The sequence below is a fragment of the Schistocerca cancellata genome, chromosome 3 (genome assembly GCF_023864275.1).
Source record: "Schistocerca cancellata isolate TAMUIC-IGC-003103 chromosome 3, iqSchCanc2.1, whole genome shotgun sequence".
Taxonomy (NCBI): domain Eukaryota; kingdom Metazoa; phylum Arthropoda; class Insecta; order Orthoptera; family Acrididae; genus Schistocerca; species Schistocerca cancellata.
Window position 1 is genome coordinate 62,247,902 of NC_064628.1, and position 18,208 is coordinate 62,266,109.

Consider the following 18,208-nt stretch of genomic DNA (forward strand, 5'->3'; position numbering starts at 1 on the left):
GCTTTCCTGCTCGTAATCAATCAATCAATCATCAAGAAAGTTCCTTTCTCGACAAAAATCCTCTTCAGTCGTGGCATGGTCACATCTTTAATGTCAGACAAGTAGGTTCTGCAGGGGTGGAATCAGTAAGCTACCTGACCATTCACTGACTGTTTTAGATAATGTTAGAGAATATATTGTTGATTATTAATTTCTTTGTCATCTTCACTGTTATTCTCAATAAACTAATGGAAAAATACACTTAAAATATGCACTGTACAAGTACAAATGAATTACTACTTTACCATGATAACCTTACAATGAAATATTATTTTAATAAAACATAAAGTATTCGAAATGGTCTGTGCTTACCTACTGTCAGTTGCTATACTCAGGTAGTTTGGAAAATTAGCACTTGAAATAGATGTTCACAAACCACAGTGTGATAAAGAAAATTACAGTAGAAGCATAAAAAGACATTATCAAGTGCGCAGTATCATAAGTTATTTGCCTTTACACTGTGGGTATTGGAAGTAGCGAACAGACTTATTCTGGAGAAGCTTTTTTTTAAGATTTCCTTATTGATCTGGTAGATGGAAACTTTGTTGTAGAACAGATAAAAAAACTTTCTCCCATCGAGAGAGGAACCAAAGCTAATTTCAGTGTTTACTTTAGAGCACAACCGTGTTACCTCAGAACTAACGAAGAGCTGCCCGTATTGCTCCAGCGGTGGCTAGAACAAACAACTTACAATGTAAAAGATGAGGTTAGTAGCAGTTTCCACATGAAACAATCTTCCTGGACTCCAAACCAGAAATTGATAACCCAGTGTCACACCTTAAGTGAAAATAAATTATACCGAGTTCGCATTAAGTGAAAACACCCAGATTTTACAGTGGAAATAAAAGTGAAATATCGAGTGAATTTAGTGGGATATTTCTGTTCCATCCAAGAAGTAACTCTGAAAGTCACACAGTCGCCAAACATATTGTACATTATTGCGAAGTTATATGTCCAGCACAAAGATTTAATTTTTCCAGATGATGGGTTCCTTGAGCGGGTGCGTAAGTGACTACAGCTTGCATCTGAAAGATGTGTCTGCCAACAGCTGGGACACCAAAAGTATATGTCATTGTGTTTTATTTCTTTAGGTATTTCGATCAATAGGCTCTACACTCCGATTTACAGATGTTAGATATCACTTGGCATCACCAAAAAGCAGTGAGTCATCAGGTGCATTTTCTCCGATGTTTTGGCAGATAGTTGAAATTTCATGTTTGCAGTGTGTAGCAGGAGGTGGCTCAACCAAATACTGCTAGTCATTTCTTTCATGTGACATCCATTGTCAATGAAAGATTACAGTTTGTTTCCCATTGTAAACAAAATTATCTTTAAAACAAAATTTTCAATGCCCATTCAGTAGTGTGATCGCAAATTAGTAAGTTTGATATTATTTATGTTAGTATGTATTAACAGGAACAGTAAAACATGAAGGATAAGTAGTACTCCAGCAGCAACAGCACCACCCTAGTCTGCATCGATTGTTCCCGCCGTGCAGTAGCGATGCTCAGTCCCTGCTGCAGTACTGGTTATTTTTTGTGTTTTGCTGTCCTTGTTAATACATATCATTATAATAGCTAAGTATCATACTGAACTAATGTGAGACCACTCTATAGAGTGGACACGTAGAATAAATCTTTAAAAATAATTTGATTTGTAACGGGAAACAAACAGATGCTTTCAGATGACACTGGGTGTAATGCGAAAAATGCTACATGCTACAAGCAGTACTTGGGCTGACTCCAGCTGCACATAGCAAAAACAAAATTACAAATATCTGGTAAAACACCAGAGGAAATGTGCATGTGATTCTCTGTATGTATGTAAAATGGCATCTCAGTGATAGTAGAGTAATCCAGCTCAGAGCATGGGTGGATATTTACTTGTAATTTCGATGAAATATTCTGAATGGTTCTTGCATAATAAGTGACAGCAAGACAGAAAATTTAATTTTAGACTACAAAAGAGGTTATTTTACACATAGATTATGGTTCCTCTCATTTTTACTTTTTAAGAAATCTGCTTCCTTCTGCCTTAGTCCCTACTGCAACAGTGAGGAAATTTTACATTCTTGGTACCTCACAAACTGTGTACTACTGCAATTGCAGCCACAGATTCTAATATCACTGGAAAAGTGCATGTAAAGTCAGATATTTTTCCTCCTCTTATACTGCAGTTTAAAATAACCACAACAAAATTAAGTAACGGGATCCTAAGAAATCATTAGCTCACACTTGGCAGTGCCGTGTAGATTTAAAAATAAGTAAATAAATAAATACAGCAGAATACCCAGTCAGAAAAGCTGACAATAAGAAGCCCATGAAGTGGGTATAAATCAGTGTCCAGTGTCATAATGTATGAGACATCCACAATGAGCTGCAGGGGGTAGATGGGCATGAATGGTGGTTCCTTAACTCTCACATGACTGTTGTCGTAGCCTAGATGTTCCCTCACCTGAAACTGTCAAGGACTAAATTAATAACATTCTGGGCCAATTGTGAACCACTGCATACAAAATTAAAACCACATTCAGCTTCATAAACCTATTTTTATTTCGGGTTCATTCTGTTTAAGCCTGCTGAAGGCTGAAAAGCTCTTCAACTTGGGTGCTCTTTGCTTTTATTGACAAAAATCACCAATAGCCATATTGTAATCATTGAGAGTAGATGATATTTGCCATTCTTTCAGTATTTATAAACTGAATGATAGTTGTGCTATGGACAACTTATTCTAGACATTACTCTCTGTGTTTTGTGTTTCTTGTTTTATGTTCTGATGACTACTGCTTCCTATTTGCCCTTTTGTGTTAGTGGAAGTTGGAATCACACGTGACTGCACACATTCACTGGTGACATTTTCTCCACAGTTTTTCAAGCCCACTTCTTTGGTTATTCTTGATTTGGAACTTTATGGTATTCGTAGCTTACAAAGTCTTTCCATGGATGTTAATATTTTGTTGCCATTATACTGTGTTGTTAACATTTCATGTGCATTTCTCTCTGTGTTGGGGATAGTGCCAGTAACAACATTTCTAAGAAAAAATGTTCTAATTCTATAATGATCAAAAGGCATATGGCTTACTCATTGTTTACAATATAACCATTAGAGATGCTCCAAAAGTGTGAATCACATCTGGTGAATTAGCTCCTCAGTTTTCAGTTCATTTCAGACAGAAAAACAAAAATAATTGTGATAGTTATTGATTTATGATGTTTAGTTTACTGTCAGTGCATCTAAATATTATTAGTAACTATGCTTTAGGTCACAAACCAGTTACAGAAATGGAAATAAAACACACTGACATATAGAATGAAATTTTCACCCTGCAGCGGAGAGTGCACTGATATGAAACTTTCTGGCTTGTTAAAACTGTGTGCCGGACCGAGGCTCGAACTAGAGACCTTTGCCTTTCGCGGAAAGATGCTCAACCAACTGAGCTACCCAAGCACGACTCATGAGTTGTAGCTTCTTTATGTGTCCACTCCAACTGCTAATTTCCATACTACTCAAGTATGACACTGGACGGTACATAAACCTGTACATTTTAAAGTCCAAAGTCTTATTAATTCATGCTTGTGTAGGCATGCTCGTGTTACAAATACTTAATATTTTATTAGAATAGACTCGTTTTAAGGTTATCATGGTAAGTCATAATTCATTTGTATTAGCACAGTGCATATTTTAATGTCATTTTTTCGTTTAGTTTATTGAAAATAACAGTAAACACAAGAGAAAAGTTAATCATCAACAATATGTTCTCTAACATTATCTATAACAGTCTGTAGGTAGTGGGAAGTGCTTGTGGTAATTACGGCAATAAATAATCACTTGCACTCCCGTCACTTAATATGAATTCTCACAGCATATGCACAATGCATGTAGCATAGAGCATTTACTGCAGACAACTAATCTGCCAAACATACAGTTGTTCTTGCTGCAATAGGGCAGTGTTATTATTTAGAGGGGGGGGGGGGGGGGGTTGAGCCAGTGGTTCTACATCCCCACAAGTCTATAAATGGTCAGGTAGTTTACGCCTGTAGGAATCCACTCGTTTGGTGTTTAAAATGTTTTGCAAGCCATGTTTGAAGTAGATTTTCATCCTTGACGGTTGTGTGATAAGGAGCAGAGAAGCTAAACATTTGAGGCTGCATGGTCAGATGAATAAGTGTGGGAGGGCAGACTTCCCAAGAACCTCCGGGATAATTTAGTATGTGAAATCAGCAGTGTGTTGTTGTGTACTAATGGCAGTTACTACAGTTTTCTTGGTTATTTTTCTTACACTGTGACCAAAATGTGTCTCGTTTGTTGGAAAAAATGTGGTGTACCATTAGGTGCAAAATATTTGTTCATACTGCCCTTTGCTCAAGGACATGTGTTTTGTTAATACTCGACCACTAATTCCTCCTCAAGAAGTTAACATGAAGGCACCATAACTCTTTATCAGTAACAATACTGCATAAGAGCAAACCGATGAAGTTCAACCAAAATCTTAGTAATAGTTATCCCTTTGATTTTTGTTGTTTTGAATTAGACTATGCAGTTTTCCTAGGCCTAACCCCAGGATCTTAAGGTATTGAATGCAAATGTGGCACTTCATCATGGGTCAGTTAACGAGACTTCTTGAATGTGGAAAATCATTAACTCTAGAATAGCCCTTCTTGAAATAAGAAAATCCGTTGGTATTATCTGTCCAATGGCACTCACCCTACATGATACAAATGTTTCAAACTGGTTCCTCTTCTTGCACCCCTCCATTAAACACAAAGTGAACAATATGTCACAAATGTCAGATGTTTTGCACTAGTGCTCTATTTTATTACACTTAAAACAGTTTCTATAAGGCTAGAACTTCAGGTAAGAAAATGACACTTTATAAACACACTCGTAAGAATTGACACAACTTGTGTAACTGCATGATGTTCAGATGGTTTATTGAAGTTATTTAATGTGAAAAAATCAAACTACAATAACAAACAATTTTATGTTGAAAATGTAAGAGAAATGTGCCATGCTAGGATCAACTGGTTGGGTGGTGGTTGGAGTTAAGGAGCCCAGTAGCGGGTGGCTGTTGACCACTGTAGGACAAGGAAAATCTTAAGCATATTTTGGAGTAGCCACGACCTCTTTTGCAGAAGATTTTGCTGTTACAGATGGCTTAGAAAACGATGCAAATTAGCTCCGTGATTCAATCAGCGTGGTGGCTTAAGCAGACAATCGAAATGTGTGTTAAAAATTAAAAAAAGGACTCCAACTTACGACTTCATGTATGATATTTATCATTAGACCACGAGCAGATACGGCACCCTAATTTCTCAAGTGGAAGACAACAGTTCCTCCAGCAACTTCCATGTCCTACAGTGTTGCCAGATCATGCAGATGGCCAGACTGAAAATTCTGAGAGGCAGCTAATTTTGTTGGTGCCTTAAGTGGATGACTTGGACTTTGTCTCTGCCTTAGCTGGAGGGTTGTCACTTGGTTTTATGTCAAAGACTATTCACAGTGTTATCATTATGAATTTATAGAAAAAAGGGCAACAGATGGTCACTGAGAATATTGAAATAAACAGAGTTTTTCATGTATATGGTAATTTGAATGTTCATTCTGTCAAATCTTTATGTTGACTGACCCATCATACTGCACTAACTCCATAAAACCAACTGACACATACAGCTTCACTGCCATGGCTTATGCCATTGATTGAATTGGAATATCACATGGCGACCTGGTACTATTTCTACATCTGCGATACTCTGAAAATTTCTTTTTAAGGAGGTGACTGATGTTTTATCCATTGTGTTTATGTAGATCAGCACGTTTCACTTGGTTATAAAAGTTCAGAAAGCAAAAGTATATAAGATTACGTGCATAGTTAATCACATACAGATAAACGGTTTTTAGATGTTGATGTTGATTGGTGGCTATTTGTGTTGACATTGACTTGAGACAATTATAAAAGGCGTAATCTTTGTGGGATCTGTACTGTGTAGTTTAGGCAGCCTTAGTCTGTAGATTGACAGTCCATCATTCTGAGTAAAGCATTTGACACTATATCTCATAGTACTTTGCTCATGAAATTAAGACACTATGGCATGGAAGAGGGCACCCTGAAATTATTAGAATCCTACTTAAGCAACAGAGTACAATTTGTTAGTGTAAAAGGGCAGCTGTCAAACCCACAAACAATAAAAACAGGTGTGCCACAGGGCTCCATATTTGGGCCCTTCCTGTTTGTAGTGTACGTTAATGATATGCCACAGTATTTATCCTGTAAAACAGTCCTCTATGCGGATGTTACAACTTTTATCAATTCAGGACAGACTCTTGAATCTGTACGAGAAAAAAATAATATAATATTTGAAAAATCGGTTCATTGGTTTAGTGCAAACTCCCTATATATAAATGAAACAAGAACTGAGGAAATATTCTTTAATTTGAAGGTATCAAACAAAGAAAATAAGTCTGTTAAACTGTTAGGAATGATGATTGACCAGAAACTTAGCTGGAATAAACTTACCACATTCGTCTGTTCTAAACTTTCACATGCTATGTTCCTACTTTATAAGCTTAGGAATAATGTCAGCCAAAACTTACTGCTGCATTCATATTTTGCGTATATCCACCCCCATCTTTCATATGGTATTCTACTCTGGGGAAATTCTCCCAATTCAGTATCAATTTTTAGATGACAAAAAAAAAAGCTCTTCGATATATAGTGGGTTTATCTCCTAGGGATACATGCAGCGAGCATTTCAAAAAACTTAACATCATTACAGTTCCTTGTTTGTACATCTATTATTGCTTATTACACATAAAAGAAAACATAGCTTGATATCGCCTTAGGTCATCTGTCCACACCCCTAATACAAGACGAAACCACACAATTGATCTGCCATATTCTAGATTGTCCAATAAATATGTAGGCCTTTAACTGTTTAAATGCCCCCATAAAAATAAATTTAAGACAACATTGGGTCAATGGCTCAAAGGTAAAGCATTTTACTCAGTTGATGAATATAAAGATTGTAATATGGCAGATTTGCTGTTTTAACATAGAGAAAGGTACCTCTGCCTGTAGTAGGACCTAAATTTGGAAAAACAATATCTAACATATAGGCATAGACCCATTTCGAGCTTATTGACAAAGCCCATTATGTAAGAAAATACTGAACAGCTAATAAAGATTCTTATTCTTATATGTAGTTTCAGCAACTTGTGCAAAAATGGCATTATATAAATACAAATAACTGTGAAAAATTCTCAACTCAATTTGTCATTAAGAGTATTTCTTACCTGAAAATTAAGTTGCTAAATATAACTCTTGTATGTGAGTAATACAATAATAAGGTCAGTTGTGTTTACAGATCTGAGTGGGGATGCTGTGAAAGGGAGCCCCAAAAGTTGGAGCCAGGAGAGCCTTGATATAACAGGTAAATAAATACATTTGTTTCGTTTAGCAGTTTTGTGGAAATTAGTTTTCAATTCCATAAAAATGTGTATATAATCACATAAATAGTGGCAGCAGTCTTATGAGCACACAAGTAAAAGACACACAGATACTAACTGTGAGATCTAGTGATTCCTTCTCCACATTATGTAACTGAAAAGTGTGAAGAAATGATACCCTGTGGGAATCAATTCATAAAGCTGCAAAGAGGAAAGTATATTATGGTTTATCACCTGTCAGCAATGAAGTCATTAGGATGAAGCACAAGCACAGATTAGGGAAAAATGGGGAAGAAAATTGTCCATGACATTTTCGAAGGAACTGTCTGAGCATTTGCCTCAAGCTGCTTAGAGAAACCTTGGAAAACCAAAGTCTGAATGACCAGACGAAGATTTGAACTGGCACTGTGAGTGCGAGCTCAGTGTCACTGTTGAGCCACATCATGTGGTAACAAACCTTCTGAAGCAACAGACCAAGAGATCCACTGCATGAAAGGGGAAAATTAGCATTGAAGGTTTTTCTATCCTAAACATCCAGTGCCACACATTCTCTTAATACCCTAGTAGTCACTTCCTGCACATACGAGGTATGTTCAAAAAGAAATGGGATTTTTTTAAGTTTTGTGGGCTTTGTACATCACATTTAAAAAATTATTGTGTTGGTTCACAAATTCCTGATGAATGTTTGCATTCTCAGCTGTTTTGTTGACAGTTGAAAAGGTTGAAAAAATTGATAACAGAATTTGCTATGAAATAACGTGCAGCACTACATTCGAAATATTGACTGTGGGTTTTGGCGAATGTACTGTGTGTAAGACAAGAGTTTGAGTGGTGCAAACATTTCAAAGAGGATCGAGAAGACATTGAAGATTAGGACTGCCCCTGGATGCCGAGCACAGCAGTTACTGACAACAGTGTGGAAGAAGTAAAGAAAATGGTTCAGGAAAATTGCCAGATAACCATCAGAGAGATTGCTGATGATGTCAGCATATCCTGTGGCTTATGCCGAGCAATTTTTTTTGTAAGTGTGAAACTTGTAGCAGCAAAGTTTATTCTGAAATTGTTGAATTTTGACCAAAAATTACGTGTAGACATCACTTTGGAATTGCTGAATAAAGTCAACAGTGATACAGAACTTCTAAAGAATATTATAACAGGTGACAAGACATGGGTCTCCAGGTATGACGTTGAGACCAAGGCCCCATGGTCCCAATGGAACTGCCTGAAGAGCCAAGACTGAAAAAAATTCGATAAGTTCCATCACATGTGAAGGTTCTTCTCACTCTTTTCTTCTATTACAATGGCATAGTGCATCATGAGTTGCTGCCTAATGGTTGTATGGTCAATAAGGAATACTACCTGGAAGTTACACACCAATTGCATGAAGCAGTTCAAAGGAAACGACCAGAATTGTGCCAAAGTGACTAACGGAAATTGCATCATGATAAAGCTCAACCTCACACCTCAATGCTATTTCATGATTTTTTTTTGTTTCTGTTGTTGAAAAACAAACCCATTATGTTGCCTCAGCCACTGTATTTGCTGGGCATGACCCCATGCGATTTTTTTTTTCTCTATTTCTGAGGCTAAAGAGAACCATGAAAAGGCATTGTTTGGCCTCCATTGATAAAATAAGAACAGAAGGAGCAGAACGCTGTAAAGAAAAGTGAGTTCCAGAAGTGCTTACAAGATTGGAAAAAGTGCTGGCAAAAGTGTATTATATCGGGGGCGGATTACTTATAAATGGGACAAAGTCGATGTTCATGAATAAATAAGTAAATTCTTTAAGAAAAAGAAAAATTTCCATTAATTTTTGATCGCACTTCATAGTGCACACCTAACTTATGTGCAAAGGTCTACAGTTCTCCACCATAGCAAAGATCTAGAAATTCGCATCTAAGACCACCATATAATCATCTGAGCCTCAGGTTGAAGTGTCAAATGTATCTCAGATAAGAGCCTCCCAGTAAAAATACCATGTACCACTACCAGTCATTCCCTCTCCTGTTCCACCTGCAAATAGTGAGGTGTCTTATTTTCTCAGTAGTTTTCCTCAAAAAGAATGTTGCCTTGCATCCGAGTTCCCGAAGCATCTCCATAACACACATTACTTGAATCTACCAGTAACAAATATAGTACCTCTCCTCTAAACTGCCTCTATGTCCTCCCTCAGTCCTACCTGGTACAGATCACAAACACTCATGCAGCATGCAATTTGCAGTCACCTTTACATGTGAACCACACTTTGCTGAAATTCTCCCAATAAACTGAAGTCGACCATTTGCCTTCCCTAGCACAGTTCTCACGTGTTCATTCCATTTCATATCACTTTGCAACGGTATGCACAGATGTTTAAATGACTTCACTGTGTCAAGCAGGACACCACTAATTCTGTATCCGAACTTTATGGGCTTGTTCTTCCTACCCATTCACAGTAAGTTACATTTTCCCTCATTTAGAGCTAGCTGCCATTCGTTATATCATCAGCAAACAACCACAGATCGCTGCCCACCATGTCCATCAAATCATTTATGTACATAGAGAACAACGGCGGTCCTATCACACTTCCCTGGGGCACTCCTGATGATACTCTTGTCTCTGATGAACCCCCGCCGTTGAGGACAACATACTGGGTTCTATTACTTACGAAGTCTTCAAGCCACTCAGATATCTGTGAACTTACCCCATACACTCGTATCTTCACGAACAGCCTGCAAAGGGGTACCATGTCAAATGCTTTCCAGAAATCTAGAAATATGTAATCAGCCTGTTGGCCTTCATCCGTAGTTTGCAGTATATCGTGGGAGAAAAGGACAAGCTGAGTTTCACAAGAGCAATGCTTTCTAAGCTTCTCAGACTCAAGATAGTTTATTACATTCAAACAGAGAATATGTTCAAGGATTCTGCAGCAAACCGAAGTTAGAGATACTGGTTTGCAATTTTGTGGGTCTGTTCTTTTACCCTTCTTATTTGCAGCATTTTTACAGTCACTTTGTGCTGGGCAAGAGAGTCATGATAAATGCAACCTAGGTAAGGGGTCAGTGCCATAGTGTACTCTTTGTAAAACCACATTGGGATTCCATATGGATGAGGTGATTTATTTGCTTTCAAACCTTTCAGCTGTTTCTCTATGCCAGGGATGCTTATTAGTATGTCGCCCGTATGGGAGTCTGTCCTATGGGCAAATGATGGAATGCACACGTACCGATATTGCGTCCATTCATGTTCTTATTACATATACTGTGCTGGCATGTATGCAAGAAACTGAATTGATTCTCTTTACTGATTATGCAAGTATTATTATCAAGCCTACTGAAGAAACTCCAGCACTTGAAAATGTAAATAAATTTTTCTTGAAATTTAGTTGTCTGCAAATGGAACTTCAATAACACGGTATATACAATTTTGTACTCCTCAGTGCGTGAGAGTTTTATTAGAAATAATGTATGAGGAAAAATCAATCACTGAAATAGAATACTCTAAATTCTTAGTTGGTTATATGGATAGAAACCTGAACTGGAAGTTGGATGCTGTGAGTCTTAAAATGACTGAATTCTGCAACATTTGCATGAAGCCTGATACCAGGGTTGTTGAACAAGCTAACATACTTTTCCTGTTCCATCACTGATGACTTAAGGAATCATATTCCAACGCAAATATTCATTAAGGAAAAAAGCATTGGTTGGACAGGACCATTTAATAAATTTAATATGCGGTGCTAACTCTACACTTTCTTTTCTTGTAGCTAGTCCTTTAAATACTTGGGCATATTGAAAACAGCCACACACTACATTTACATTGCCGAGTGGAGGGTCTGAATCAGAGGCTGAGACGGTTCTGCGACCGTGTGGGCTGCAGATTCCTCGACTTGCGCCATAGGGTGGTGGGGTTTCGGGTTCCGCTGGATAGGTCAGGAGTCCACTACACGCAACAAGCGGCTACACGGGTAGCAGGGGTTGTGTGGCGTGGGCTGGGCGGTTTTTTAGGTTATATGGCCTCGGGCAAGTGCAGAAAGGGCAACAGCCTCAACGGGTGCGGGGCAAAGTCAGGACATGCGGGGACCAAGCAGCAATCGGTATTGTAATTGTAAACTGTCGAAGCTGCGTTGGTAAAGTACCGGAACTTCAAGCGCTGATAGAAAGCACCGAAGCTGAAATCATTATAGGTACAGAAAGCTGGCTGAAGCCAGAGATAAATTCTGCCGAAATTTTTACAAAGGCACAGATGGTGTTTAGAAAGGATAGATTGCATGCAACCGGTGGTGGAGTGTTCGTCGCTGTTAGTAGTAGTTTATCCTGTAGTGAAGTAGAAGTGGATAGTTCCTGTGAATTATTATGGGTGGAGGTTACACTCAACAACCGAGCTAGGTTAATAATTGGCTCCTTTTACCGACCCCCCGACTCAGCAGCATTAGTCGCAGAACAACTGAGAGAAAATTTGGAATACATTTCACATAAATTTTCTCAGCATGTTATGGTCTTAGGTGGAGATTTCAATTTACCAGATATAGACTGGGACACTCAGATGTTTAGGACGGGTGGTAGGGACAGAGCATCGAGTGACATACTGAGTGCACTATCCGAAAATTACCTCGAGCAATTAAACAGAGAACCGACTCGTGGAGATAACATCTTGGACCTACTGATAACAAACAGACCCGAACTTTTCGACTCTGTAAGTGCAGAACAGGAAATCAGTGATCATAAGGCCATTGCAGCATCCCTGAATATGGAAGTTAATAGGAATATAAAAAAAGGGAGGAAGGTTTATCTGTTTAGCAAGAGTAATAGAAGGCAGATTTCAGACTACCTAACAGATCAAAACGAAAATTTCTGTTCCGACACTGACAATGTTGAGTGTTTATGGAAAAAGTTCAAGGCAATCGTAAAATGCGTTTTAGACAGGTACGTGCCGAGTAAAACTGTGAGGGACGGGAAAAACCCACCGTGGTACAACAACAAAGTTAGGAAACTACTGCGAAAGCAAAGAGAGCTTCACTCCAAGTTTAAACGCAGCCAAAACCTCTCAGACAAACAGAAGCTAAACGATGTCAAAGTTAGCGTAAGGAGGGCTATGCGTGAAGCGTTCAGTGAATTCGAAAGTAAGATAATAGGTACCGACTTGACAGAAAATCCTAGGAAGTTCTGGTCTTACGTTAAATCAGTAAGTGGCTCGAAACATCATGTCCAGACACTCCGGGATGATGATGGCATTGAAACAGAGGATGACAAGCGTAAAGCTGAAATACTAAACACCTTTTTCCAAAGCTGCTTCACAGAGGAAGACCGCACTGCAGTTCCTTCTCTAAATCCTCGCACCAACGAAAAAATGGCTGACATCGAAATAAGTGTCCAAGGAATAGAAAAGCAACTGGAATCACTCAACAGAGGAAAGTCCACTGGACCTGACGGGATACCAATTCGATTCTACACAGAGTACGCGAAAGAACTTGCCCCCCTTCTAACAGTCGTGTACCGCAAGTCTCTAGAGGAACAGAAGGTTCCAAATGATTGGAAAAGAGCACAGGTAGTCCCAGTCTTCAAGAAGGGTCGTCGAGCAGATGCGCAAAACTATAGACCTATATCTCTGACGTCGATCTGTTGTAGAATTTTAGAACATGTGTTTTGCTTGAGTATCATGTCGTTTTTGGAAACTCAGAATCTACTATGTAGGAATCAACATGGATTCCGGAAACAGCGATCGTGTGAGACCCAACTCGCTTTATTTGTTCATGAGACCCAGAAAATATTAGATACAGGCTCCCAGGTAGATGCTATTTTCCTTGACTTCCGGAAGGCGTTCGATATAGTTCCGCACTGTCGCCTGATAAACAAAGTAAGAGCCTACGGAATATCAGACCAGCTGTGTGGCTGGATTGAAGAGTTTTTAGCAGACAGAACACAGCATGTTGTTATCAACGGAGAGACATCTACAGACATTAAAGTAACCTCTGGCATGCCACAGGGGAGTGTTATGGGACCATTGCTTTTCACAATATATATAAATGACCTAGTAGATAGTGTCGGAAGTTCCATGCGGCTTTTCGCGGATGATGCTGTAGTATACAGAGAAGTTGCAGCATTAGAAAATTGTAGCGAAATGCAGGAAGATCTGCAGCGGATAGGCACTTGGTGCAGGGAGTGGCAACTGACCCTTAACATAGACAAATGTAATGTATTGCGAATACATAGAAAGAAGGATCCTTTATTGTATGATTATATGATAGTGGAACAAACACTGGTAGCAGTTACTTCTGTAAAATATCTGGGAGTATGCGTGCGGAACGATTTGAAGTGGAATAATCGTATAAAATTAATTGTTGGTAAGGCGGGTACCAGGTTGAGATTCATTGGGAGAGTCCTTAGAAAATGTAGTCCATCAACAAAGGAGGTGGCTTACAAAACACTCGTTCGACCTATACTTGAGTATTGCTCATCAGTGTGGGATCCGTACCAGATCGGGTTGACGGAGGAGATAGAGAAGATCCAAAGAAGAGCGGCGCGTTTCGTCACAGGGTTATTTGGTAACCGTGATAGCGTTACGGAGATGTTTAACAAAGTTAAGTGGCAGACTCTGCAAGAGAGGCGCTCTGCATCGCGGTGTAGCTTGCTCGTCAGGTTTCGAGAGGGTGCGTTTCTGGATGAGGTATCGAATATATTGCTTCCCCCTACTTATACCTCCCGAGGAGATCACAAATGTAAAATTAGAGAGATTAAAGCGCGCACAGAGGGTTTCAGACAGTCGTTCTTCCCGCGAACCATACGCGACTGGAACAGGAAAGGGAGATAATGACAGTGGCTCGTAAAGTGCCCTCCGCCACACACCGTTGGGTGGCTTGCGGAGTATAAATGTAGATGTAGATGTAGATGTACTCCTCCACAGAGTTTCTTGTTAATAATCAAGAACAGTTTGAAGACAACAGTAACATTTATAAATTCTTAACTTCAAACACAAAGTGAAATCTCATCTGATTGACAACGCTTTATACCCCATTGAAGAATATCCGAGTTTCTAATACAATTTGTGTGTGCGCACAATTAAAAGAAAGAGAGGGGTGGGGAGTGAGTGATTGTATATAGAGTTAGGTGTAAATCACTATACGAATAAAAAAATTGTAGGTAATCATATAGATGATCAACAGACCGCCATATGTTTCACAGAGAAAATGAATGGTTACTGTAAAGTAACTGACTTGTCCCACAGCATAGTAAGAGATCATAAATATTTTTGAAGTAACGTGCAACTAACTTCATCATCATTAGGAAAAGGACAGATTGTTACTCAGTAGCAATCTATCCTTTACCTAGTATGGTTGATATTCCAGTCTGGTTTTTCCATTGTTTGATTTTAACTAACTTCATCCTTACTGATAGCTTTTTAGTAATCATGCTGGGATAATAAGCTGAACTGTGTGTTGATGTTAGCTGAAATACAGTGTGAATTGCTTTTTCCTTCGCTAGAATATGTCTTACCAGTGAAGACGCAGAAGGAGGAAGTAGTAGTGGTGCATAAGACAAACCTGGCTATGGAGCAGTCACAAGACCTAAATCATATGTCAAGCTAATGAAATTAGAGAGGTGTAAATGATGTAACTAAGTGGTTAAGTGCCAGACTACCAATCAAAATGTCCAGGATTCTATCCTTAAATGGTCCAGAAGTTTTTCTGTCATTTATCTTCTTCATAACTTCTTTTGTTGAATTAGATCAATCCCAATGCTAAGGCTGGCGCAAGTGGTGGTAGATGGCTGGTAGATTTCTATTACTGATAAAGTCCATGAACTTTATGACAAGGACACATATAGAGAGGGAGCTTAGGACTTGACCAGCTTGTTGCAAGGCTTGCTACTTACTGAAAAGCTCCTCTGGGTGGTTGAGGGAGAATATTAGCTGAATGAAGGAACCCATGCTTCCAAAAAAATAGTATTTATATAATGTTTTCTGAATGTGCCTCACTCTCTCTGCCACTTGATATGTAGAATGTTTTTGCATCTGTATTTGCTTGTAGTTTCTTTTTCATATAGAAACTCACTTAATAAATCCTTTTTAGATGTCAGCCATCATGAGGTTACGAAAACAGGTCCAAAGTCTTGGACACAGGAAGATATGGAACTTGCTTTGGATGCGCTTCGTAATCATAGCATGAGTTTGACCAAAGCATCTGCAACATATGGAATTCCATCCACTACATTGTGGCAACGTGCTCATCGGTTAGGCATTGACACTCCCAAGAAAGAGGGACCTAGTAAAAGCTGGACTGAGGACAGCCTGAATAGTGCACTTGAAGCCCTAAGGACTGGCAGTATTTCAGCGAACAAAGCAAGCAAAGCATACGGTAAGTAAAGGAGTGCTGGTATTACCAAAAATCTATTTTAATTGTCTTGTTTCCTGACCACTGCAGAATGTTTAGCATAACAAAACCCATGTAAACTATGTACAATAATATTAAGAAACAAGAAATGTAACTTCATAATTTGTGAAAACTGTGCAGTTAACTAGAGTTTGAGCTAGGAGAATTATTAAAGCAGAAAATTTATTGAAATGATTTTCTATATCTACAAAATTTAAAGAAAAGGATATCCTAAAAGTAGCCTCTCTGGATCTCATATGGCTTGAGATTGTTCAGTCTTAAGACAGAATGAGCTGCTAATGTATTCTGTAGATGGCATGATGATGTCTGAAATTGGTGAACATACAATTAAACATCAGGTGCATGATTCAGTTTGTTAATGTTACAAAAGGGTTCTAGATGTATTGACTAATATCCTTCCATCTATGATGCATAGGTTTGTTCATGGCTACAATCTTTGTTGGAATAATTAACCTACCTTTGAGTGGAAGGGATTCATGTACGTGATGACAAAATATTTTTGTCAGCTGATATTGTGTAGGAAGAGCAGTAGTATCACTTGAATCCTATCTGTTGTTTGCACTAATATTCCTTTCACATGTTATTACGACAACATTTCAGAACCACTATTGCTGAAATATGAAACCATAACAAAATGCTGTGGAAAAAATACACCAAAGCAACTGCCCAAGTTATGAATGTTGGAATGTGCAAAATACATGGTGACTATGATTTGTTTGGAATGTACTGCCTACTTTATTTGAAAGTGAAATAATGAGACCAAGGCTAGAGGAAGATGAGCATTTCACAGGCTTTATTCCGACAGCTCTCTCTTTTGTGATATAGAATAAGCAGCGACTGGTAGAATGCGAACACTGTAATGTGACAGTTGTCTGTGAGTGCAAAAAAGAGAAGAATCTTGACATCCTGAGAGGAGAGGAGAGGAGCAGAATGAGAAAACGAGTCCTACCTCCCTCTCACAGGGCTGGCAGCTTGTGTACATACTCCATACTCATACGACACCAGAACTGACACAGTAGTAATATGGATCACTAGCCCCTTTTGGTGTTGTGAGAGTCATACTGGAACCACATCATGGACCAGTCTTTTAACTCCTTTCAAGAAAAAAAGATAAAAGAAAGAGCAGTGCACAACGGAAGACATTCAGTAGCAGCTACAACACAATTATTGGCAGTGTTGTAGATATGGTAGTTTGAGTCCAACTTCCACTATTACCCAACCAGTGTTTGAAACTCCTCCCACCAAAAACTACGCATTAAAATGTTTACATAAATGCTCTCTGCCCCCCGCCCCCTTCTCTCTCTCTCTCTCTCTCTCTCTCTCTCTCTCTCTCTCTCTCTCTCTCTCTCCCTTCCCCCCTCTCCCCCTCTCTCTCTCCCTCCCTCCCTCCCTCACTCCCTCCCTCCCTCCCTCCCTCCCTCCCTCCCTCCCCCTCTCTCTGGCCATTTAACTTCATGTACAGGGCATATTGTCTGATTATCTACAATAATTTCCAGCTTTCTAATCAAGCAAGACTTCTGGCCCTCTGTGGGGAAATATTTTCATTGTCAGGCATGTAAGTTACAGATATGTTATTCTCAGCTTTTGGAATGTATAGTTAAGTCTAAATAAGCATTCTGCTCATACAGCAGGTAAACAGACAAATTTAAGATGATAATAGTGTGTTTACTCACAAAGTATATAGTTTTGAGTATATTTTAAACTGTTTATTTATTTAGTTACCTATAGTTGCTATATGAACATTATTTAAGATTCTGACCATTGAATTACTGCAGTGCATTGCTTCATCACTGTACATAAGTCATTTCATTGACTATTAATATTAGACTTGCTTTTGGTTCTCATATTATATGTATGGTTTCTACTTATATCTGGTATGTTCCATGCATGAGAAAATTACTGTCACATTTATGTTCTGCAAAGATTATCGTTCCCATCTTCCATTCATGACATCACATGTTTGCTCGTGCATTGGTACACACATTTAAATATCAGGTTATTTATAAAATCCTGGGACTGATTTCTTCTGTTCATGTTTCTTATCTTGAATTCTTTTCATAAGGGAAATCAAAGTAACAAAACACAGGCAGGCCCAATTATTGTATTTCAATGATTATGTAAACAGAATAAGAATGAAATTTTGTACTCTAAAGAATGGTATTTAGTATATTTGTTTGCCGGAGTAGCAATGTAACTAGTTACAAGAAAAGAATCACACACACACTATTTATTTGAACTTTGGAATCCTCAAGTAAACAAATATGTGACTACTTCCATAATGTAGGTTTTGTCAGCATGTCACATTTCACCTAAGATGTGGCCCAACAATTCAGTGGTGTGTACATAAGAAGATGGATG

The 18,208-nt window shown here is 38.6% G+C and overlaps 1 protein-coding gene across 1 annotated transcript in view; it reads left to right on the forward strand.

Annotated features, from left to right (window-relative positions):
* Positions 1-18,208, forward strand: part of LOC126176968 (protein bric-a-brac 1-like) — a 267,469-nt gene that overhangs the window by 235,980 nt on the left and 13,281 nt on the right. The window contains exons 8-9 of the mRNA XM_049924174.1: positions 7,401-7,466; positions 15,530-15,814. Coding sequence (XP_049780131.1) covers positions 7,401-7,466; positions 15,530-15,814 — 351 coding nt within the window. The remainder of the gene's footprint in view (positions 1-7,400; positions 7,467-15,529; positions 15,815-18,208) is intronic.